This window comes from Apaloderma vittatum, unplaced genomic scaffold (genome assembly GCF_000703405.1).
Source record: "Apaloderma vittatum isolate BGI_N311 unplaced genomic scaffold, ASM70340v1 scaffold2442, whole genome shotgun sequence".
Classification (NCBI taxonomy): domain Eukaryota; kingdom Metazoa; phylum Chordata; class Aves; order Trogoniformes; family Trogonidae; genus Apaloderma; species Apaloderma vittatum.
Window position 1 is genome coordinate 8,600 of NW_009705092.1, and position 16,049 is coordinate 24,648.

Sequence of the window (16,049 nt, forward strand, 5' to 3'; positions counted from 1 at the left end):
CTTTCTCCTGCCCCCTTCCCCCCACCCCCAAAGGCCTTCTTTCTTTTACTATTTGTTGAGTTGGAATGTAAGTCTATTATGGTTTTTATATCTGTATAATATGGTAGTAATCTTCTCCACCTGAGTATTCTGCAAGCACCTTTGATACTAAAGTATGTTATTCTTGAATGCAGGAGTTAATTTTTTCATGAGGATATTTGCTGAACTAATGGAAAAGCTGGAATAGGTGCAGTGAATCCATTGTCTTAGCAATGCATTCAGTCTCAAGCAGTGAAAAGTCATTAATGTATTCACAGTTATTAAGTAATTAGATTTCTAGAGCTTTTTTTTTTTTTTTCCGCAGAATCAAATAGCCCATGATATATTGGTCACAAAACAGAAGTAGAGTTAAAAAAATCCAAGATAAACACAAGCATTTTGAACAATGTATTTTAAGTTTGTGAAGTGTGTAGTACATAAAGCTGCATAGTCTTGGGTTATTTAATTAACAAAAGTCCATAAGGATACACCTTTGTATTGTAAATTTTACACAGATAATTTCATTCAGAGGACCAAACAGAGATATAACAACACACGTTCTTTGTCAACAAAGATGAATCTTGCCGACATGCAGACAGAAATCAAACTGAGACCACCTTACCAAATTTCCGTGTCAGAACTTGGTTCAGCTAATGGGTTCTCACATTTATCAGTGGCAGAATATAAGGGTACTGGTAAGATTTCTGCAGGTAAGTCTCAAACTTCTATTTTTGCATCCTTAAATTAGACAGATGCAGGGTAGTAGAATTAATCATTGATTTTTTTTTTCTTTAAAAAAAGCTTTTCCACTGTGCTGTTCTTAAAGCATAAAGCTGTCATGACCTTATGTTTGTCCTCTGCTTAAAGTGTCTGTCTTCCCAAGGCACTCAGAGAGAGAAATGGATCTATTCAATGGACTTCCTTATTGAAGGGAAAAAAATAAATCGGCATGAAAATAAGCAAATGAAGATGATATTTTTTCTTTCTTTTTCTGACCTTTTAAGATTTATGAAAATGTTTATTATTTCTGCCCAGTACGACCCAATGATGACATAAATGAGGAGCAGAATGTCAGGAGTTAGAGCAGCTAGAGGGAGAAGCATCACTTTAGGAAGCATCTGTCATGGTGAAAATACAAAGAGCTATGCTGGCTAAAAGATGCACTCTCTAAGTGCCTTGTGTATGATAATAATAATAATAATAGCAATTTTGTATATACTTGCCACATTCATTTAAATAGTCATTAATTAAAATGTGAAAGGACCATTTCCCTTTTTACTGTAAAATAAAATTCAGCAGTAATTTGCAGGTCATATTCCATTTTTTTAACTATTCTCCACAACTTGTCTTACAGAGGCAGTTCTGTTGTCCACTTTTCTTTCCATGTCGACTTTCTTCTGGTTTTTTTCCCCCCTCTATCAGTTCCTTTTAACTTTCTTCTTCCTCTGAATTCCATAGATCTCTGTTCAGTTGTCCACTTTCTTTCCTGAACTCCTGTAGGAACTCAGCATCAAAGGGCTGTACATTATGAGAGGTTTGCACTTTGCTCCTTCTTCAGCTCTTCAAATTTTAGATGGTATTGAATAACAGTCTTTTTTAGCAAGTCCGCTAATAGTTTTGTAATTCTTTACATGCATCGCTTCTCTCCACCCTTGAAAAGAACTTTCTCTGGATGTGTGCTGCCCACTCAGTTGGCTAGGCTTCAAAGTTTCTCCTTTGCTCTGAGGACAAATTCTCACAAAACAGGATAGTATGCCCAGTGTATTTTCCTGAATATGCTGTCCTGATAAAAAATACTACTTGCCGTAAGTGAATTAAATATCTGCAATCAAGTTGGATAGGATGCGGAGGCAGAAAGTTTGGTAGATGCAAATCTTGTTTTGTTCTATGGAATGGCAGAGTAGGCTGCCTTAGTTTTGTCTGTGCTGATGAAGCACTGTCTGCTGCTTGCTTATATATTGGATGCATATCCAGGGTCTGGTGTCTAGGCCTCTTGTATTAAACTGCTTGAAAATTTCATCCCTTTTCCTTTAGTCAAAGTTGTGCTCTGAGGAACAGGGGTACTTGTTAGTGTGTGAAACATAAGTTGTGTAGATTATGAATAGAATTTTTCTTCAAAGGTGAATGTAGATGTTGGCAGACATTGGAAGTGGGGTGACATCGTGTTGATGTGTGATGTTTTAGGCTAGGATAAATTTACTGTTTTCTGAGCCTTTTTTCGATGCAGGAATAGTTGTCAAATCAAAGTTGCTTTTTGTCTGATGGTGTACTCAGTGTGGGCTTTTTTTACATTTTATTTTTAAATAGATGTCCTTGTAAGTAGTGCGGTTTCTCACATCATGTAAATTTCCTGAATTTTTATTTAAATGCCAACATTTTAATTCAGAGTTTGTGCTTTATTTGATCCTTGGCTTGTGTTAGAGAGTTTATGATGTGGCAGTTATCATATTTCTAAGATTCATGGATGTACAGACTCAAGGTCAGCTGTCCTTTGCCATGCCTTCATTGAGATTCCTCCTTTATTCTTCTGGTTTTGCCTTTATTTTTTCATATTTAAATGGCACTTGTTGCTTTGATTGTACCAGTAAAATTTATTAAGCCCTGGAGAGGTAGAGCATCAGCAGTATGCAGTGTCCTTTGAAGTTTTTTGATTTGTTGTCATATTTCAATAAGAGAGAAAAGTTAGTATTTTATGATGCTTCATAGACTGTCTTGATTTAGCTGACAGGACTCTTTTTACTTTTCCCCTAATAGTTCTCAAAGAGGTGGTTTAAGTACTGTTTTAACACGTGATGTTTTAATGTTACCCTGATGCATGGGGAAAATGAGATTGTCTGGAGAGCTGTGCATGGAGAGCAGTGAACTCATTTTATCCACTAGGTAATGAAATGCAATTACTTTTGGCTAAAATCAGTCACATGCTCCTTCAGCTTTTTGCCACTCTCCAGATGAGATTGCTTAAAAAAAATCAAACCAAAACCAGTCACTGAAAAAGATGGTTTAGTGTACAAACAACGTATCTAACCTTAACTGAGCTATTGCTGGTAGAATTCCTCTAATATGGAGTAAGGCAAGCAATAAGCTCTGAAGTTAAGCATGGGTTATGCTTTTGTTTTAAAAAAACCTGAACCAATTGCACTATTAAATTCAGCACAAATGAGTTAACTAAACTAATTTTGTGGTTTATTTTCAAGTTATCACACACTCATAATTAGACAGCCCTGTCTGCTTATCATCATGAAATAGCTTTTGTCGTTTTTTTCTTTACGTCCTGTAACTTCATAAAGTGTTTGGCAAGCCTTTTTCCTGGATCCGTGCGATGCAAACAACTGGGATTGACACCCCTCTCTCTACTAATGCTACAGTTCATTAACCTCATTGTTCACATCCTTACACTTCGTTGATTTGAACAAAATGATTTAAGTATGGCTCAGTAATCCTATTGTTTTCCCAGTGTTGCCAGATTCTTAGGAGTTTTGCATTGTTTTTTCATATTTGCTTTCTGTTATTAATTATGGAAGGGGACAGTAATGAGGAACATACATAACTGTTACATACTTATGACCCTAGATAAGCCCAAAAGAGTGGGTGTGCATGGAAAAAAGCATGTTTTAATTTTAATGTGTTTTGTAAGAGACTTCTAAACACTATTGGCAAAGTTTGCATAAAGTTGTAATACAGATACTAGCTTAGCTTAAGAACGGCCTTTTTATTTGTGTCCTGGCTGTTTTTAAGGTAGGAGACTGTAACAGCTTTGCCTCATAGTGTTCTGTTCAGCAAACAAGCTAAATCTGTCTCAGTAGCTCTGCTAATGCATTAGGGGTAAAGAAAAGTGGAGGTTGTGAAAGGAGCTCTTAAGTACGTGACTTATTAGCTGGCTGCTAATTGTGGACAAATTTCACTAGCAAGTGCATCATTTGCCATTGATTTCCTGACGTGTTTGAGCAGCTCTCAGAGCCATACTGAATACACTGAATGGATTGAGTTAAAGACTAAATATAATAAGGCAATTATGTATGTGAATTGAAGGAAGGTACACTTTTTGTTAAACCTTATGCTGAAATGTTTTAAATGTTCCCTTTTTAAAAAAAAAAAAGTTGACATTCGGAGGTTTGTGTCAGTGATCTCTTATTGAGTTAGAAGTCACTGTAAAATGAGATTACTAAATTTTCTGAAGGCATTGCTTTGGCCTTTGATACCTTTTTTTGATCATCTTCTTTGCAGCTCCTCATCAGCGCCTGGAACCTGTGACTCTGCCAGGGATTGTCTCATTTGTGCTTAGTCTGTTGTGTGGGGCTTTGAATTTAATTCGTGGCTTTCATGCCATAGAAAGTCTTCTTCAGGTACTGTACATGTCTACGAATTTAAGAGTTACGCGTCGTAGCAATCATAATTTCACCTTATAAGACACTTGCTACATGAACTCAGTCTTGCCAGTTTTATGTTCAGAGATGCTTTCTGTGAGGTCAGACCTCTGTTTATGAAACGTATAATGCTTGTGATTTGTGCATCCTTCCTGAGTGTGAGGCAGCATTCATTGAGGCCGTGAGTCTCCAAAGCAGTAGAAGGTGGGTGGCTGACTCCTTCCCTAGGTACCTTGGTAGCAGGGACTATGTGAACATCATGTTCTGTTTTCTAAATTTATGCCAGGATATGAGACGTTTAATTTTAATAGATGTTATTTAAAAACACTTGACAGAAATGATGAACAGCTTTGAAAATCTGGCCATTTTTTTTGAAAGGTCCACAGAGCAGGGATCTTCAAACAGGTTTTGTGAAATTTTTTTTTGAGACGCCTTTTTTAGTTCTTTTTTGGTTTAATAAACCTTCTTAAGTAGGATGATAATGTTTGAGGTGTCAGCATTTCCTAAAGACAAATGAAAAAATGAGCACGGTTAATGAAAGTGTTCCATGCTAGATCCTTCTTTTGCGTTGTTTTTTGATTATTTTTTAAAGAAAAACCAAGAACCATACACCTCTGCCTGATCCCTAATCTGCGTCATGCAGACATGTCCCTGCCCATGACAGGGGCATTAGATTAGATGGTCTCTGAAGTCTCTTCCAGCCTAAGCCATTCTGTGATTCTGTGCACAATTCTCTCACTGTATAAATAGGAACAAATTTAAAATACACTGTAATAAAAGTAGTACTGAACAGATTTCTACCACTTAGTGTGTTTCTAGAGCTTGTTTTGTTACCTTTCCGCAGCTGATTTTTTAAAAAGGAATGCCAATGTTAGATTAACCTGTTGAAGAGATGACAGGGCAGCCAATTAATTCTGTTCTACATGTTATTGCATCTGGAGGTGATAGATAGCAGTACAGATGGAAGATGTATTTTAATTTCTGGCAAATGAGGTACACTAAAAATCCGTTAAGGTTTCTCTCAGTTTACTTTATTATGCAAAAATCCACAGAGTTTAGGGTGAAATAATCCAAAGCGTTATTAATGGAACTTCGAGAAGTTGTTCAAAAGCTTCTCTCTGAGCAAAGTCTTTCCTTTGAAATCAGTGTTTTTATTTGGGTGCAAGCAAAACTGTGTTACAGTCCCAGCAAATGCAGTGGTGGCAAAGATTGACATACAGAGCAGGAGTTCCCTGCGATGTGTTGGTAAGTTTTCTCTGCAGACATGCAGACATTTTCCTAGCTAGCACTGGAGGTGGAAATGCTTCACACTGAACGTACTCTGAGCAGAAACAAGTTGTAGTTCCGAATGGACTGCAGTCTTCTCACAGTGATATTCCCATTCAGGGAAGAACCTTTGCATGAGTACTCGTCGTTTTCCTGGGAAGGTTTTCGATTGTTGCAGGTGTTTGTTTGAAATGTAGCTAGAAAAATCACTGAACATGAAAATTTATTCTGCTCAGATCTGTAGAAACTGTGACAACCTGTTGGAGTAAGTTAGAAGGAAATTTGGTTTGTTTTTTAAACACATAGTGCAAAGATCTGTCATTCGAGGAAATTTTCCTATCTTTTCCTTCAAGACAACTTACTTTTCCAGTAATTTCTCTCTGATAAATTGATGTGCTTTTGATTGCTCTCACTGCCGTTGGAGACAGAGCTGCCTGCATTCCTCTGGATGTGGAATTTTACCACACCCTGGTGGCCAGTTCTGTCTCTTCCTTCTATCACGTTCCCATTTTGTGAAGCTGGAAGAAGGCACAATTCTACAAAGTTGATATTAAAGGTTAGACTTGACTTTACAAAGGTACCTGGAGAAGGTAAGTATCCAGGGTTAGAGCTGGAATTCCTTTAAGGCTTCTGAAAATCTCAGTATTAGTTGTCTGTTTTGAATAAACATTTTGGGAAGGTTCCAGATCTCTGTGCATTATTTTCCCAGACTTACAAGTAAGTGATGATTAGTGCTAACTCTTCTGGCTTAGCGTAGTGTGAAAATGATTATAAATCTCCATGTAAGACTGTTTTAACATAAAATCATTAATAACTTTCATATTGTAAATACCTAGTATTTCATGGAAACATTGTAAAACATGACTTTTTGTTTTATTTTCACAGAATGAAGGTGAAGATTTCAGCTATGTTATTGCATTTTTTCTTGGAACAGCAGCCTGTTTGTACCAGGTGTGTTCTTCTGCTTACATAATTACTTACAGTTTAGAAACATCATCCAGTCATGCATAAATGCCATCATGTTTTCTTAAGTGTCACAGATACTTGAATAAGGCAATTATATAAATAATTTCTGCTCAGTTTTGTTTCATTAATCATAAACTGTCATACAGTAGATTGATACAAAGAGCTTCTGTTGCTGGCATTTTTCCTTATTTAGTTGATTAAGAGATTTGGCATACTTTTCTGCCTGGAGCTTACAATTTATCTCTAAGTCCCAAGCAGTGGAGTTTATATGATTTCCTTAAAGTAGTAGTTTCATAGTTCAAGTAAACTTAACCATTTGAACAAATGCTTTAGTGCTTCCTTCCTTTGGGATGATTTGAAGTAATTACAGTAATCCTAGGCACTACACCCGAGAACTTCCCTCACTTCGTACATTATTGGGCATCTCCTTCCTTTTCAAAGCTTTCAGCTGCTTTTCACTATGTTTTCTTTCTCCTTCTTTTTCCACACCAACAATCTGTTCCATATCAGATAAGGTGAAGCTCCTCCATTGTTTTATTTTTGCGTGAAAAATACCTATTTTTCCCTCTTCTCCCAGGTTAGAAACCTTATTCTTTGTAGAGTATTCATGTCAGTGCATTGAGACATAAGGGCATATGTTTCCCTCCCACTTGAATAGAGCTGGTCTAAAGAAAGAATCCTTGAAACTTGGAATGTCAGACTTTTCTTAATATTCAAAATAGAGTTTTTGAGATTCTTGTTCTGCACCCTCTGGTGTCATTCCTACAAAATCTTATTGGTCAGAACTAAGAGGGCTGTCAGCTCTCTGGCATGTTCTGATGTTCTTTTGCCCTGCTGAGGAGGAGTTCAGGAGATTAATTCTGTATGTTGCATGACAGCATATTTCATTGTTATTCACTTACGAGGCATCCATAATGCTGTTATTGTGTTCTTCATGCTGTCATGCAACATACAGAATTTCATTGTTATTCACTTATGAGGCATCCATAATGCTGTTATTGTGTTCTTCACTTAATAACAACATAGAAGCATTTCTCTCTTTCTAGTTTCCAGGAAAGTATTTGTAGCCTAGGTGTGCAGGCAAAAACCAGGACTTAGATGGAATATGATGTTTTAGGCTCACTGATGTGTCTAGTGTTCCTCCATGGTTTCTGATCTCTTCTGAAGAAGAAAATGTACAGAAGTATCCACTTTCTCAGTTGTACCATAAATGCAAAGTGTCAGGAGCTGAGCCTTCAGTTATTTCTTAATGTTTATTAAAACCTTCTGCATAAAAGCATGCTCATATGTACGTTACTGCCATACTGTCACTTCCTTTAATAGAATTAAAAAAAAGCACCTCAGCAATTTCCTAACAGCACTTGTTTTAGTGAGGTGGTAAACCACAGTGTTCTGGCCTTTTGACTGGTGTCTGTTTTGTAAGAGGCAAATGTTCTAGCATCTCAGACCTAGAGTGATGAAAACATAAGCCTCTGAATTAATTTAAAACACATCTTCAGTAAAATTCACAGTCATTTAACATCATGTTGCAGTTACATTCTGAAACTTCTATAGTACTTTTGTTTTATAAACCATACGTATCAGTCATTTTTATGAAGGATATTCTGACTTATTTTAATCTTGGAAGCAGTTACACTTCTTCATATGTTGTCAGTGGAGGTGATGACACTAGGGAATTATCTTAGTTCTTACTGTTGAGATACTAGTACCAATTAATTGCTCTTTTAGATATGATTTGTAAAACTTGCAGCATAAGTAGGTTGCATTTGCTCCGCTCGAAATGGCCAGGCAGATTCAGAGGAATTCCATCTAGATTCTGAAGCACACAGATTGCTTATCTCCAATTTTACTTTGCTTTGGAAGAGGGACATACAAATTTTACTGATGCTGTCGATCTTCACATCTCTGAAAATATTTAGATATCCAGAAATTACAGGTAGTTTTGTTAGTCTGAGTCGCTGCATGCTTTCTGAGGAAGTGGTTCAGTTTTGAATAGAATATAAAGTAACCTCAATAAATTGCATTGGGCGGTTGCAAATGTACAATGCTTTGGCCCTTTACAGAGGAACATGAAAAGTGAAAAGAAGTTCAGTAGCGTTTCTCTGACTGATAAAATATGGCAAATGCATAAGAAGAATGGAAATAACGCTTAAGAGAGTCTGATGAGGGCTTCTGTTAAAAAATACTGTGTGAGCATCATGATATATCCATTGGGAGCAGATTTGGATTACAAAGTAAGCCCAAGTGATACTGTACCTTACTTGAAGCACAGCAAAAACTTTCTTCAGCAGACAGAAATGGCCGCAATCCAGAGGAGGGGCAAACAATTTTTTTTGTGGAAGTCAAGAAAGTAGTTTCAACACTAGCAGGAGTAAAAATCATGTCTGTGTAAAAGCTCTGCCCTTTTAGAGATGAAAACTGAGGCGAGAGATGGGAGCAGGTTTCCATTTGCAGTAGGAAGAAGGCAGATTAGGGAACCGTGGGCAGTCCTGACGTGCTGTGTTACACCGCACCGTGCAGGAAACCGCCCTTAAAATGTGGGAGAATTACAGTAGAGTTGTGTGTTTCTCTCCAAACGTGATCCATCCTGCACGAGCTGAAGAAGGGGCAATGGGTGTTTGTGGGCCTCTCCGGATCGCCCAGTTACTCCTCTGCGTTAGCCCCGGCAGGACACGGGGTTGGTACCTGAGGGATTGCCTCGTGCCACAGGGCCCTGGGATTCTCCCTGTCCTTCCCATGGCTTTGCCAGAAGAAGACACTGGCTCTTGTTCCTTCTCCATTGCTTGGGTGGAACAGCATGTATTTTGACCAGAGATTGCCAGGAACATGCACTTTCCTTTGTCAAAGGCCACTCATTATTGCAGGCTGTAATCAATTATTACGAAAGAATTGTTTTAAAAGGAATTTAATGGAAATTAAATGTTACCGTGTGTTGTTGTCAGATCCTTTTCACCCTTCCATGACTGCTAAATTGACACTATTCTTATGTGTTTGATTTAGACTTTTTACTTGTTTGGGAAAATTTTGAATGTAATTTCTCAGTGACCAGAGAGTGTTTCTTCAGTGTAAGATGCTTTCTGTGCAATAATCTGATTTCTTTTTCATTTCCTGACAGTGTTACCTGTTTGTATACTACACAGGCTGGAGGAATGCCAAATCCTTCCTAACTTTTGGGTTAATTTGCCTGTGTAACATGTATCTGTACGAACTGCGCAACCTGTGGCAGCTCTTCTTCCATGTGACTGTGGGAGCGTTTTCTACCTTACAAATTCGGCTGCGACAACCGCAGGGAAAGGCCCCCGATTACAATGTCTGACGAGTCCTGGAACACTTAGAGGCAGTCTTGTTCAACAGTTATTCACTCTCAGGAATGTAAAGCTATTCTCCAATAGAAGAAACTGTCTGGATGGGGCTTTTTTGTGGTTGTTTTTTTTTTTTTTAAATAAAACAATGTAAGATGCCTGTGGACATTTTTCATTTGATGCTTAAATTTTTTTTTTTTTTAAGAAGGACACAAAAGAATATGGGATTATACGATGAAAATGGGTCATATCCTTGCAGTGAAATGTGTGTAAGGACACCAAGTTTAGGGAATTTTGACTGGTGGCATAAAAAAAAACTTCATTCAAAAGTATGTTAATGGAAGGAATGTATAGGATATGTCTTCTGCATATCATGCAAGCGCTACTCTTCCAAAATCAGTTTTGCCTTTGTAAGGCAGTAGGGAATAGGCTAAATAATAATAATATTAATAATAATAATGCTATTGCATATTAGCAAATTAGATTTGGAATACGTATGATACTAAATTTTTGAATGTTTTGTTTCACATTGACATATATATGAATGTTTTCTTAATTAAAATGTAACCTGGAGACTCTGTTTCTGGAGATCAGCTTTATGCCACTAGTGGCCCTCTGTCTAGTGCTATAAATGCTTAAACTCTTTTTTCATTTATGCTTTTCATTTAGTTATCCTTTGAAAGTGATCTGTGTGGACAGGGCTTCTTTTAATAATTATTCAGAAAGTTTTGCCACTTAACCCTGGTTTTTTGCACGCTTCCTGTGTTTGAACTCTGCAAAGGTTGAAAGGAAAAATGCATTGGTGAGTAAGTGGAGTGACTTGTACTTGTTGGACTGTTGTTGTTCTTTTTATATACTTGTAGAAATGGATGAATAATTAGATCAAACCTGAGATAAACAACCAGTGGTAGGAAAATAATAAATCGGTCTTATTAGCTTAAACAAGAAAAGATGAGGGACATTCTTTGTTCTTTATGGCTTTATGGGTTGGGTGGTTTTTTGCTGGCATAGAACCTCCTTGATCTAGACTTGTGTTTGAGAGAACTGTTGCATATGCCTGGAGCTGGGAGATAAACTAGCAAACCCCAAACATGTAGAAAATAGAACAGCGATCACATAGTACTAACATCAGTTATACTGTTGGTTTTTTCTACAATTATATGACAGTTGTTTATGATGTTTTGTAGTGTGTAAGTAGATACAGATAGATTTTTATGTGACCTGGAATAATTTAAGGGTTCACTGAAATGCAGATATTAAAAAAAACAAAAGAGGAAAAAAAGCAAGCTTTAGTGGCAGGGAGGTTGCCATGCTGCTTGTGGTGCTGGGTTTGGGGACTGGCAGAGCTTTGCTGTGCTGTGAAGTCTTTCTCCAGACTTCTTTGGGCACTTCATACCAAAATGTTACATGTTCCAGTAAGTTATTTAGCATCAGATTTGACCCAGAAGAAAGAAGCTAGTTACTTTTTAAGAAGGTGGTGTTAGTCAAGAAGATTATGCATTGTAATCCAAAGTAGACAGAATGATATGTGTTATATTGTTAATGTGTGTCTCAGACTGGTGTCTGAGATCAAGACCTTGGACATGCCTTGGTGTGCAGCGTGAAACGTGCTGCTGGAGGTGTGTGCTTGGCTCTTCATGCTCTTCCCGCCCCACTTCGGGACAGAGAAGAAAGAAAGAATGCATTCATGAACATGATCTGCTTTTTTTTTGAGGGGGGGATGGGAACCAGAAGATGGGGGAAAGATGAAGAGGAGAATGGGATTGAAGCATACAAGAATTTTAGGAAATGTCTACACCACGAATATTACAAAGAAATCCAGAAGAAGAGCAAACAGCCTTTGTTTAGCACTGAGAAGTTTGCTTGTTTTAGCATTCAGTGCACCTTTTGGTACTCTGGGCACCAGAGAAGGTGAGAAGCAGTCCTTTACCATGTTAATACAATACTTGAAAAATACAGCTATTCAAATTTTAAGTGTAAAACTAGTTTTTATCTTGCTTATAAAGTCTAGAAGTGTTGTTAAACTTTTCACTTCTCCATTGATAGGTGGGGAGGCTGTTATGAATGCCTGAAGCACTGCTTAGTTTTTAACTCAGGCTGTTGTGCATGTGAAGAATTTTCAGTTGCATCATTTCTTCAGTTTATACATTGGCAGAGAATCTTGTTTTCTTTGAGGCACCTTCACTTCCTGCTGTTCTGAAAGATGCGTTTTTAAGGAATGAAAACTTTCTTTGTCATAGCATCTGGAGCCATTATTCAAATCCAGTTTTGCTGGCATTAAACTAATTGCTGATTAGCAGGTATAATGAACAAATGCAACTGTCGCTGTAGTAGAAGACAGTTGGGGTTTTGTTTGCTTGTTTTTACGGCACTATTAAAAATCCCATTTCACAATGAAAAGTTAATGAGCTTGACTGTTCTTCATTACTTGATATTACTAGGTGCCAGAAACATGGCTTTTCAACATGCTGCTTTAGTTTGACTAATATTAGAATGTGCTGAAATTTTGGATGAGGTGAAAAAACAGGCCAAGTTGGAGGTGAAAATTTACCGAAAATTCCTGGGATTTCTCATTTGCTTACACAAACTTGGCATTCAGAGAAATACTAAGTGCTTCCCTGCTGATTTTACCCGATACTTGAGTTATTAGACTTACGAAGATGAAATTAGGAAAGATGTACTTTGTTGAGGAGCATTTGTTATTTTAGATTGAATTTCACAACACCATTCATAGCTGCTTGATTTTCTGTGGGATTTAGTAGAAGCAGAGTCCACTTGGTGCTGTAAAGTAAGCGCTCTTTAAGGTTGGAATGGGTCCATCCAGCACCTACAATACCATGTTTTTCTTTGAATAAGGTGTCACTGTTTGCTTTCACTTTCGGGAAGGGATGGCTGAAAGTTTGATGGACTTCACAGGGTATATGTGATGCTATTTGAGGTTTGATTACCTCAGAGTCTCTTATTTGAGCTTCTAGAGATTTAATCACATTCTTGCATTTTTTTTTTTTTTGGTATCTGAGGTCTGTGCTCTTGTATTTGATGTCTGGGCCAAGAACTGGGGATGAGAACTTGTCTCGTTTGTGCATTGTCAGATATTGCTTTTCAGACCTGCAAAAATGTGTACACTTACTCTCTTTTCACACTATTTCACGGAAGACTAACACACGTATATAAGATATATAAGAATATGTCTAGAGAGAGAGGTGTAGAGAGGCACTCAGCCTTCCAATATATGTATGTGTTAGTTTGGTTGATTTTTAGCTAGCAGAGAAGTAGATTATGATGGAAGCTGGTTTTCTTTGCAGACATCGCGATTACTTAGCATTCACTGGGGATTCTTTACTGTGTTGATAGCCTCTTTATCAAAGGACTGAGGAGCATCTGTTTAGCAATATTACCTTTCAGCCTCCTGCCTTTCATTCTGTGTTTCCACTGCAAGTAGTGTGGTATGACTGGGTTTTGCATTCATGGTTTGTATTGAAAAAAGCCCATTAATGTGTGCAAACTAAGCACATCCTATTTTGAATCAGGTTTTTGTCAGAATAAATAGCTTTCTAGATTTGTGTTGTGGCTTGCAAAAATCCATGCTGTCTGAATGGTGTTAATATAAAGGGGTGTATTACAGGAGGGGTTTTCCCCTCATTGGAGGTGCTTGACTGAGAAGGGTCACAGTGAGGGGGAGGGTCTGCTCCAGTGGCAGTTGCAGGCCTGTGGTGACGAGTCCAGCTGATCTCTCAGCTGCAGGCTGAAGAAGCCTGGAGCTTCTGTCCGTGTGTGCAATTGCAGTCATAGCTGATCAGATATTCCAGGTACTGTTTATTTTGGTAAGGCCAATGGTCTCACTGTCTGTAACAGCTTCTTAACAAAACTGTGGTTCATCAGTTTTGTTGATCAGAGTGTTTGCTAATGGACTTCACAGAGCACTGTACAGCCCCATTTGCTATCCTGCTTTATAGACCTATCCATCCAAAAGCTGGTCAGACCCTCTAGAGCGTACATGGAGTCTTTGCTTTCCTGAATAGCGTTTCTTTCCTTCTCAGATGCAAAGCTGGTAACAGATTGATCCTGGCTTTGGTGCTACTCAAGGGTCGCAGTGCCAGATTTGGCTGCTAGAGACCAGGCATTTTATGATTCCTGTTGGAACTTGGGCTGCACCATGCAAGAAGTTTGCTGTTGGGCGGGGAGGCTTCCTCGGGGCCCTTCCGGGGGCACCCTCATAGCAGCAGCGGGTCCTTCTTGTGGGGTTGCCCCATTGACTGCCGCGGTGGCAGGAGGTTGGGTGATGGAATGATTGTTTTTTTGCTTGTCTATAGGTTGTATTTGCTAATTCGTGTATAATCAGTTACTTTGGAAGGAGTGGCTGTGACGTGCTCTGCCCTACCTCGACGATGGGAGAGGGTGTCATGTCTTTCAGCCCAGCGCTGCGGGGCTGCTCAGCACCAGGGGCAGCAGTGCCTGGCTAAGGCTACACAGGTCTGTTTCCAGTAGATGGCAATAGTTATTTGCATCGAAATTCTGTGTTTAAAGAGAAGATCTCTGGGACCAGCTGCTTACAGAAGCTCGCTCACTCTAGTTGTTCTCCTGTGGAGTTTTTATTCAAATACCGTCTGTGCTGTGCTGCAGCAGCCCTGCCGCTGAGCTTGTCACTGCTGGGCTCTCATCGTGCTGCGCTGCTGCTGTGATTCCCACCATGTGCCTGCTACTTCCTTACCTGCTCTTCTCCGCACCAACACGACCTCGTTGCCAGCACTGCAAGGAAAGAGCCAGGGCAGAGCAGGGAAGCAGGGGCTGTGAGATGCCCAGAGAGAGAAGTTGAAAAGTACAGCCCTGTTTTTCACAGTAAGCTACATGACTGGCAGGAAAACGTTGTTGCAGCCATTCCCTGTCCCACCTGAAATTCAGTATTCTTAGTCTTGGCCCTCCCTGTTCTTGCTCAAGTGCTTCTGGCTCCTTTCAGTTTAAAAGCCTGGGACAGAGAGGGTCAAGAGAAGAAGAGTTGGGTTTTTTACACTTAATACAGCTGAACTGCCCTTTTTCAGGCTGCATCCCAAGCTCTCTTGCCCTGCCGGCCCCCAAACTTCACAGTAGAAGTGGTGGTGCCCTGAGGAACAGCTGGGGGGGTTAACAGAATGAAAATATTTGCTGCTGGGCATAGTTTTTGGCCAGATGCTGGTGTCCATGGGTGTTGTGTGACACACGGACAGCAAGGCTGAGGATACTGACAGTGCAGGACACACATGTAAGGAATTTGGTGCATCCCAAATGTATTGTTTTATTATGTGCAGGCAGGTGCTTGATGTGGACAGCTTTGAGGATAAGGCTAAATGCCTTAAAACTTGCCAGTATACTTTCTGGATGGGAAAAAGATGAGTTTAAGGACAAGTAGTTCAGCCAGTCAGTTTGTCGAGCCTTTTAAACGAGCAGGCACAGCACTGGAGGCTACCAGCTTCCCTCCTCTGGGCAATAGCCATTTCCAGATAGTTTCAAATATTGTCTATATTATATGAGGTCCTAAACTGCTGTTTGTGTGATTGTGTAGGAAAACACATAAAGTATTAAATAGTTCTTCACCATCTTTCTTAAAGACCGATACTTTTAAGTAAGCACTTCATGGGTTTTTGTTAATGCAGGTATGCTCTCAGTGCACATAAAAATCCCTCCTAACAAATAACTGACTGTAAATAATTTGGTTTTTAGTTGTCTGTGTGATGTCACCTCAACTAAAAAAAGTCATTTGAAAGCTGCAGTTTTTTGTTTCTCAGTTATACTTTTCTGTTGATGGGTGTAGTTAAACAAGTAACATTTACTTTTATCTGTAATGATTGAAAATGTTGCATTGGCAAGCACTGGTGCCTCCTTCCAGGTGTCCTTAAGAGGACAAGTACCGACATACCTGGGGAATTCTTTGGCAAAGGTAATGTACTTTTATTGTTGTTATTATTGTTTTTATTGTTGTTATTATTGTTTTAATTGTTGTTATTATTATTATTATTATTATTGTTATGTTTAAATAGAACACACCAAATTTAAGCTATTCAGTTATACCAATATATTTAACCACAGTGGACCAACAAGCTATCCTGGTGCTGATGTTTCAAGGCACATGGGTGCACAAGAGGGACCCAGGAGATGT

The 16,049-nt window shown here is 38.8% G+C and overlaps 1 protein-coding gene across 1 annotated transcript in view; it reads left to right on the forward strand.

Annotated features, from left to right (window-relative positions):
* SEC22A (SEC22 vesicle trafficking protein homolog A (S. cerevisiae)) overlaps window positions 1-10,075 on the forward strand; it is a 15,801-nt gene extending 5,726 nt beyond the window's left edge. Inside the window, exons 4-7 of the mRNA XM_009865252.1 lie at window positions 534-728; window positions 4,243-4,361; window positions 6,534-6,599; window positions 9,730-10,075. Of these exons, the coding sequence (XP_009863554.1) occupies window positions 534-728; window positions 4,243-4,361; window positions 6,534-6,599; window positions 9,730-9,930 (581 nt within the window). The 3' untranslated portion in view covers window positions 9,931-10,075. The remainder of the gene's footprint in view (window positions 1-533; window positions 729-4,242; window positions 4,362-6,533; window positions 6,600-9,729) is intronic.
* The last annotated feature ends 5,974 nt before the right edge of the window (window positions 10,076-16,049 follow it).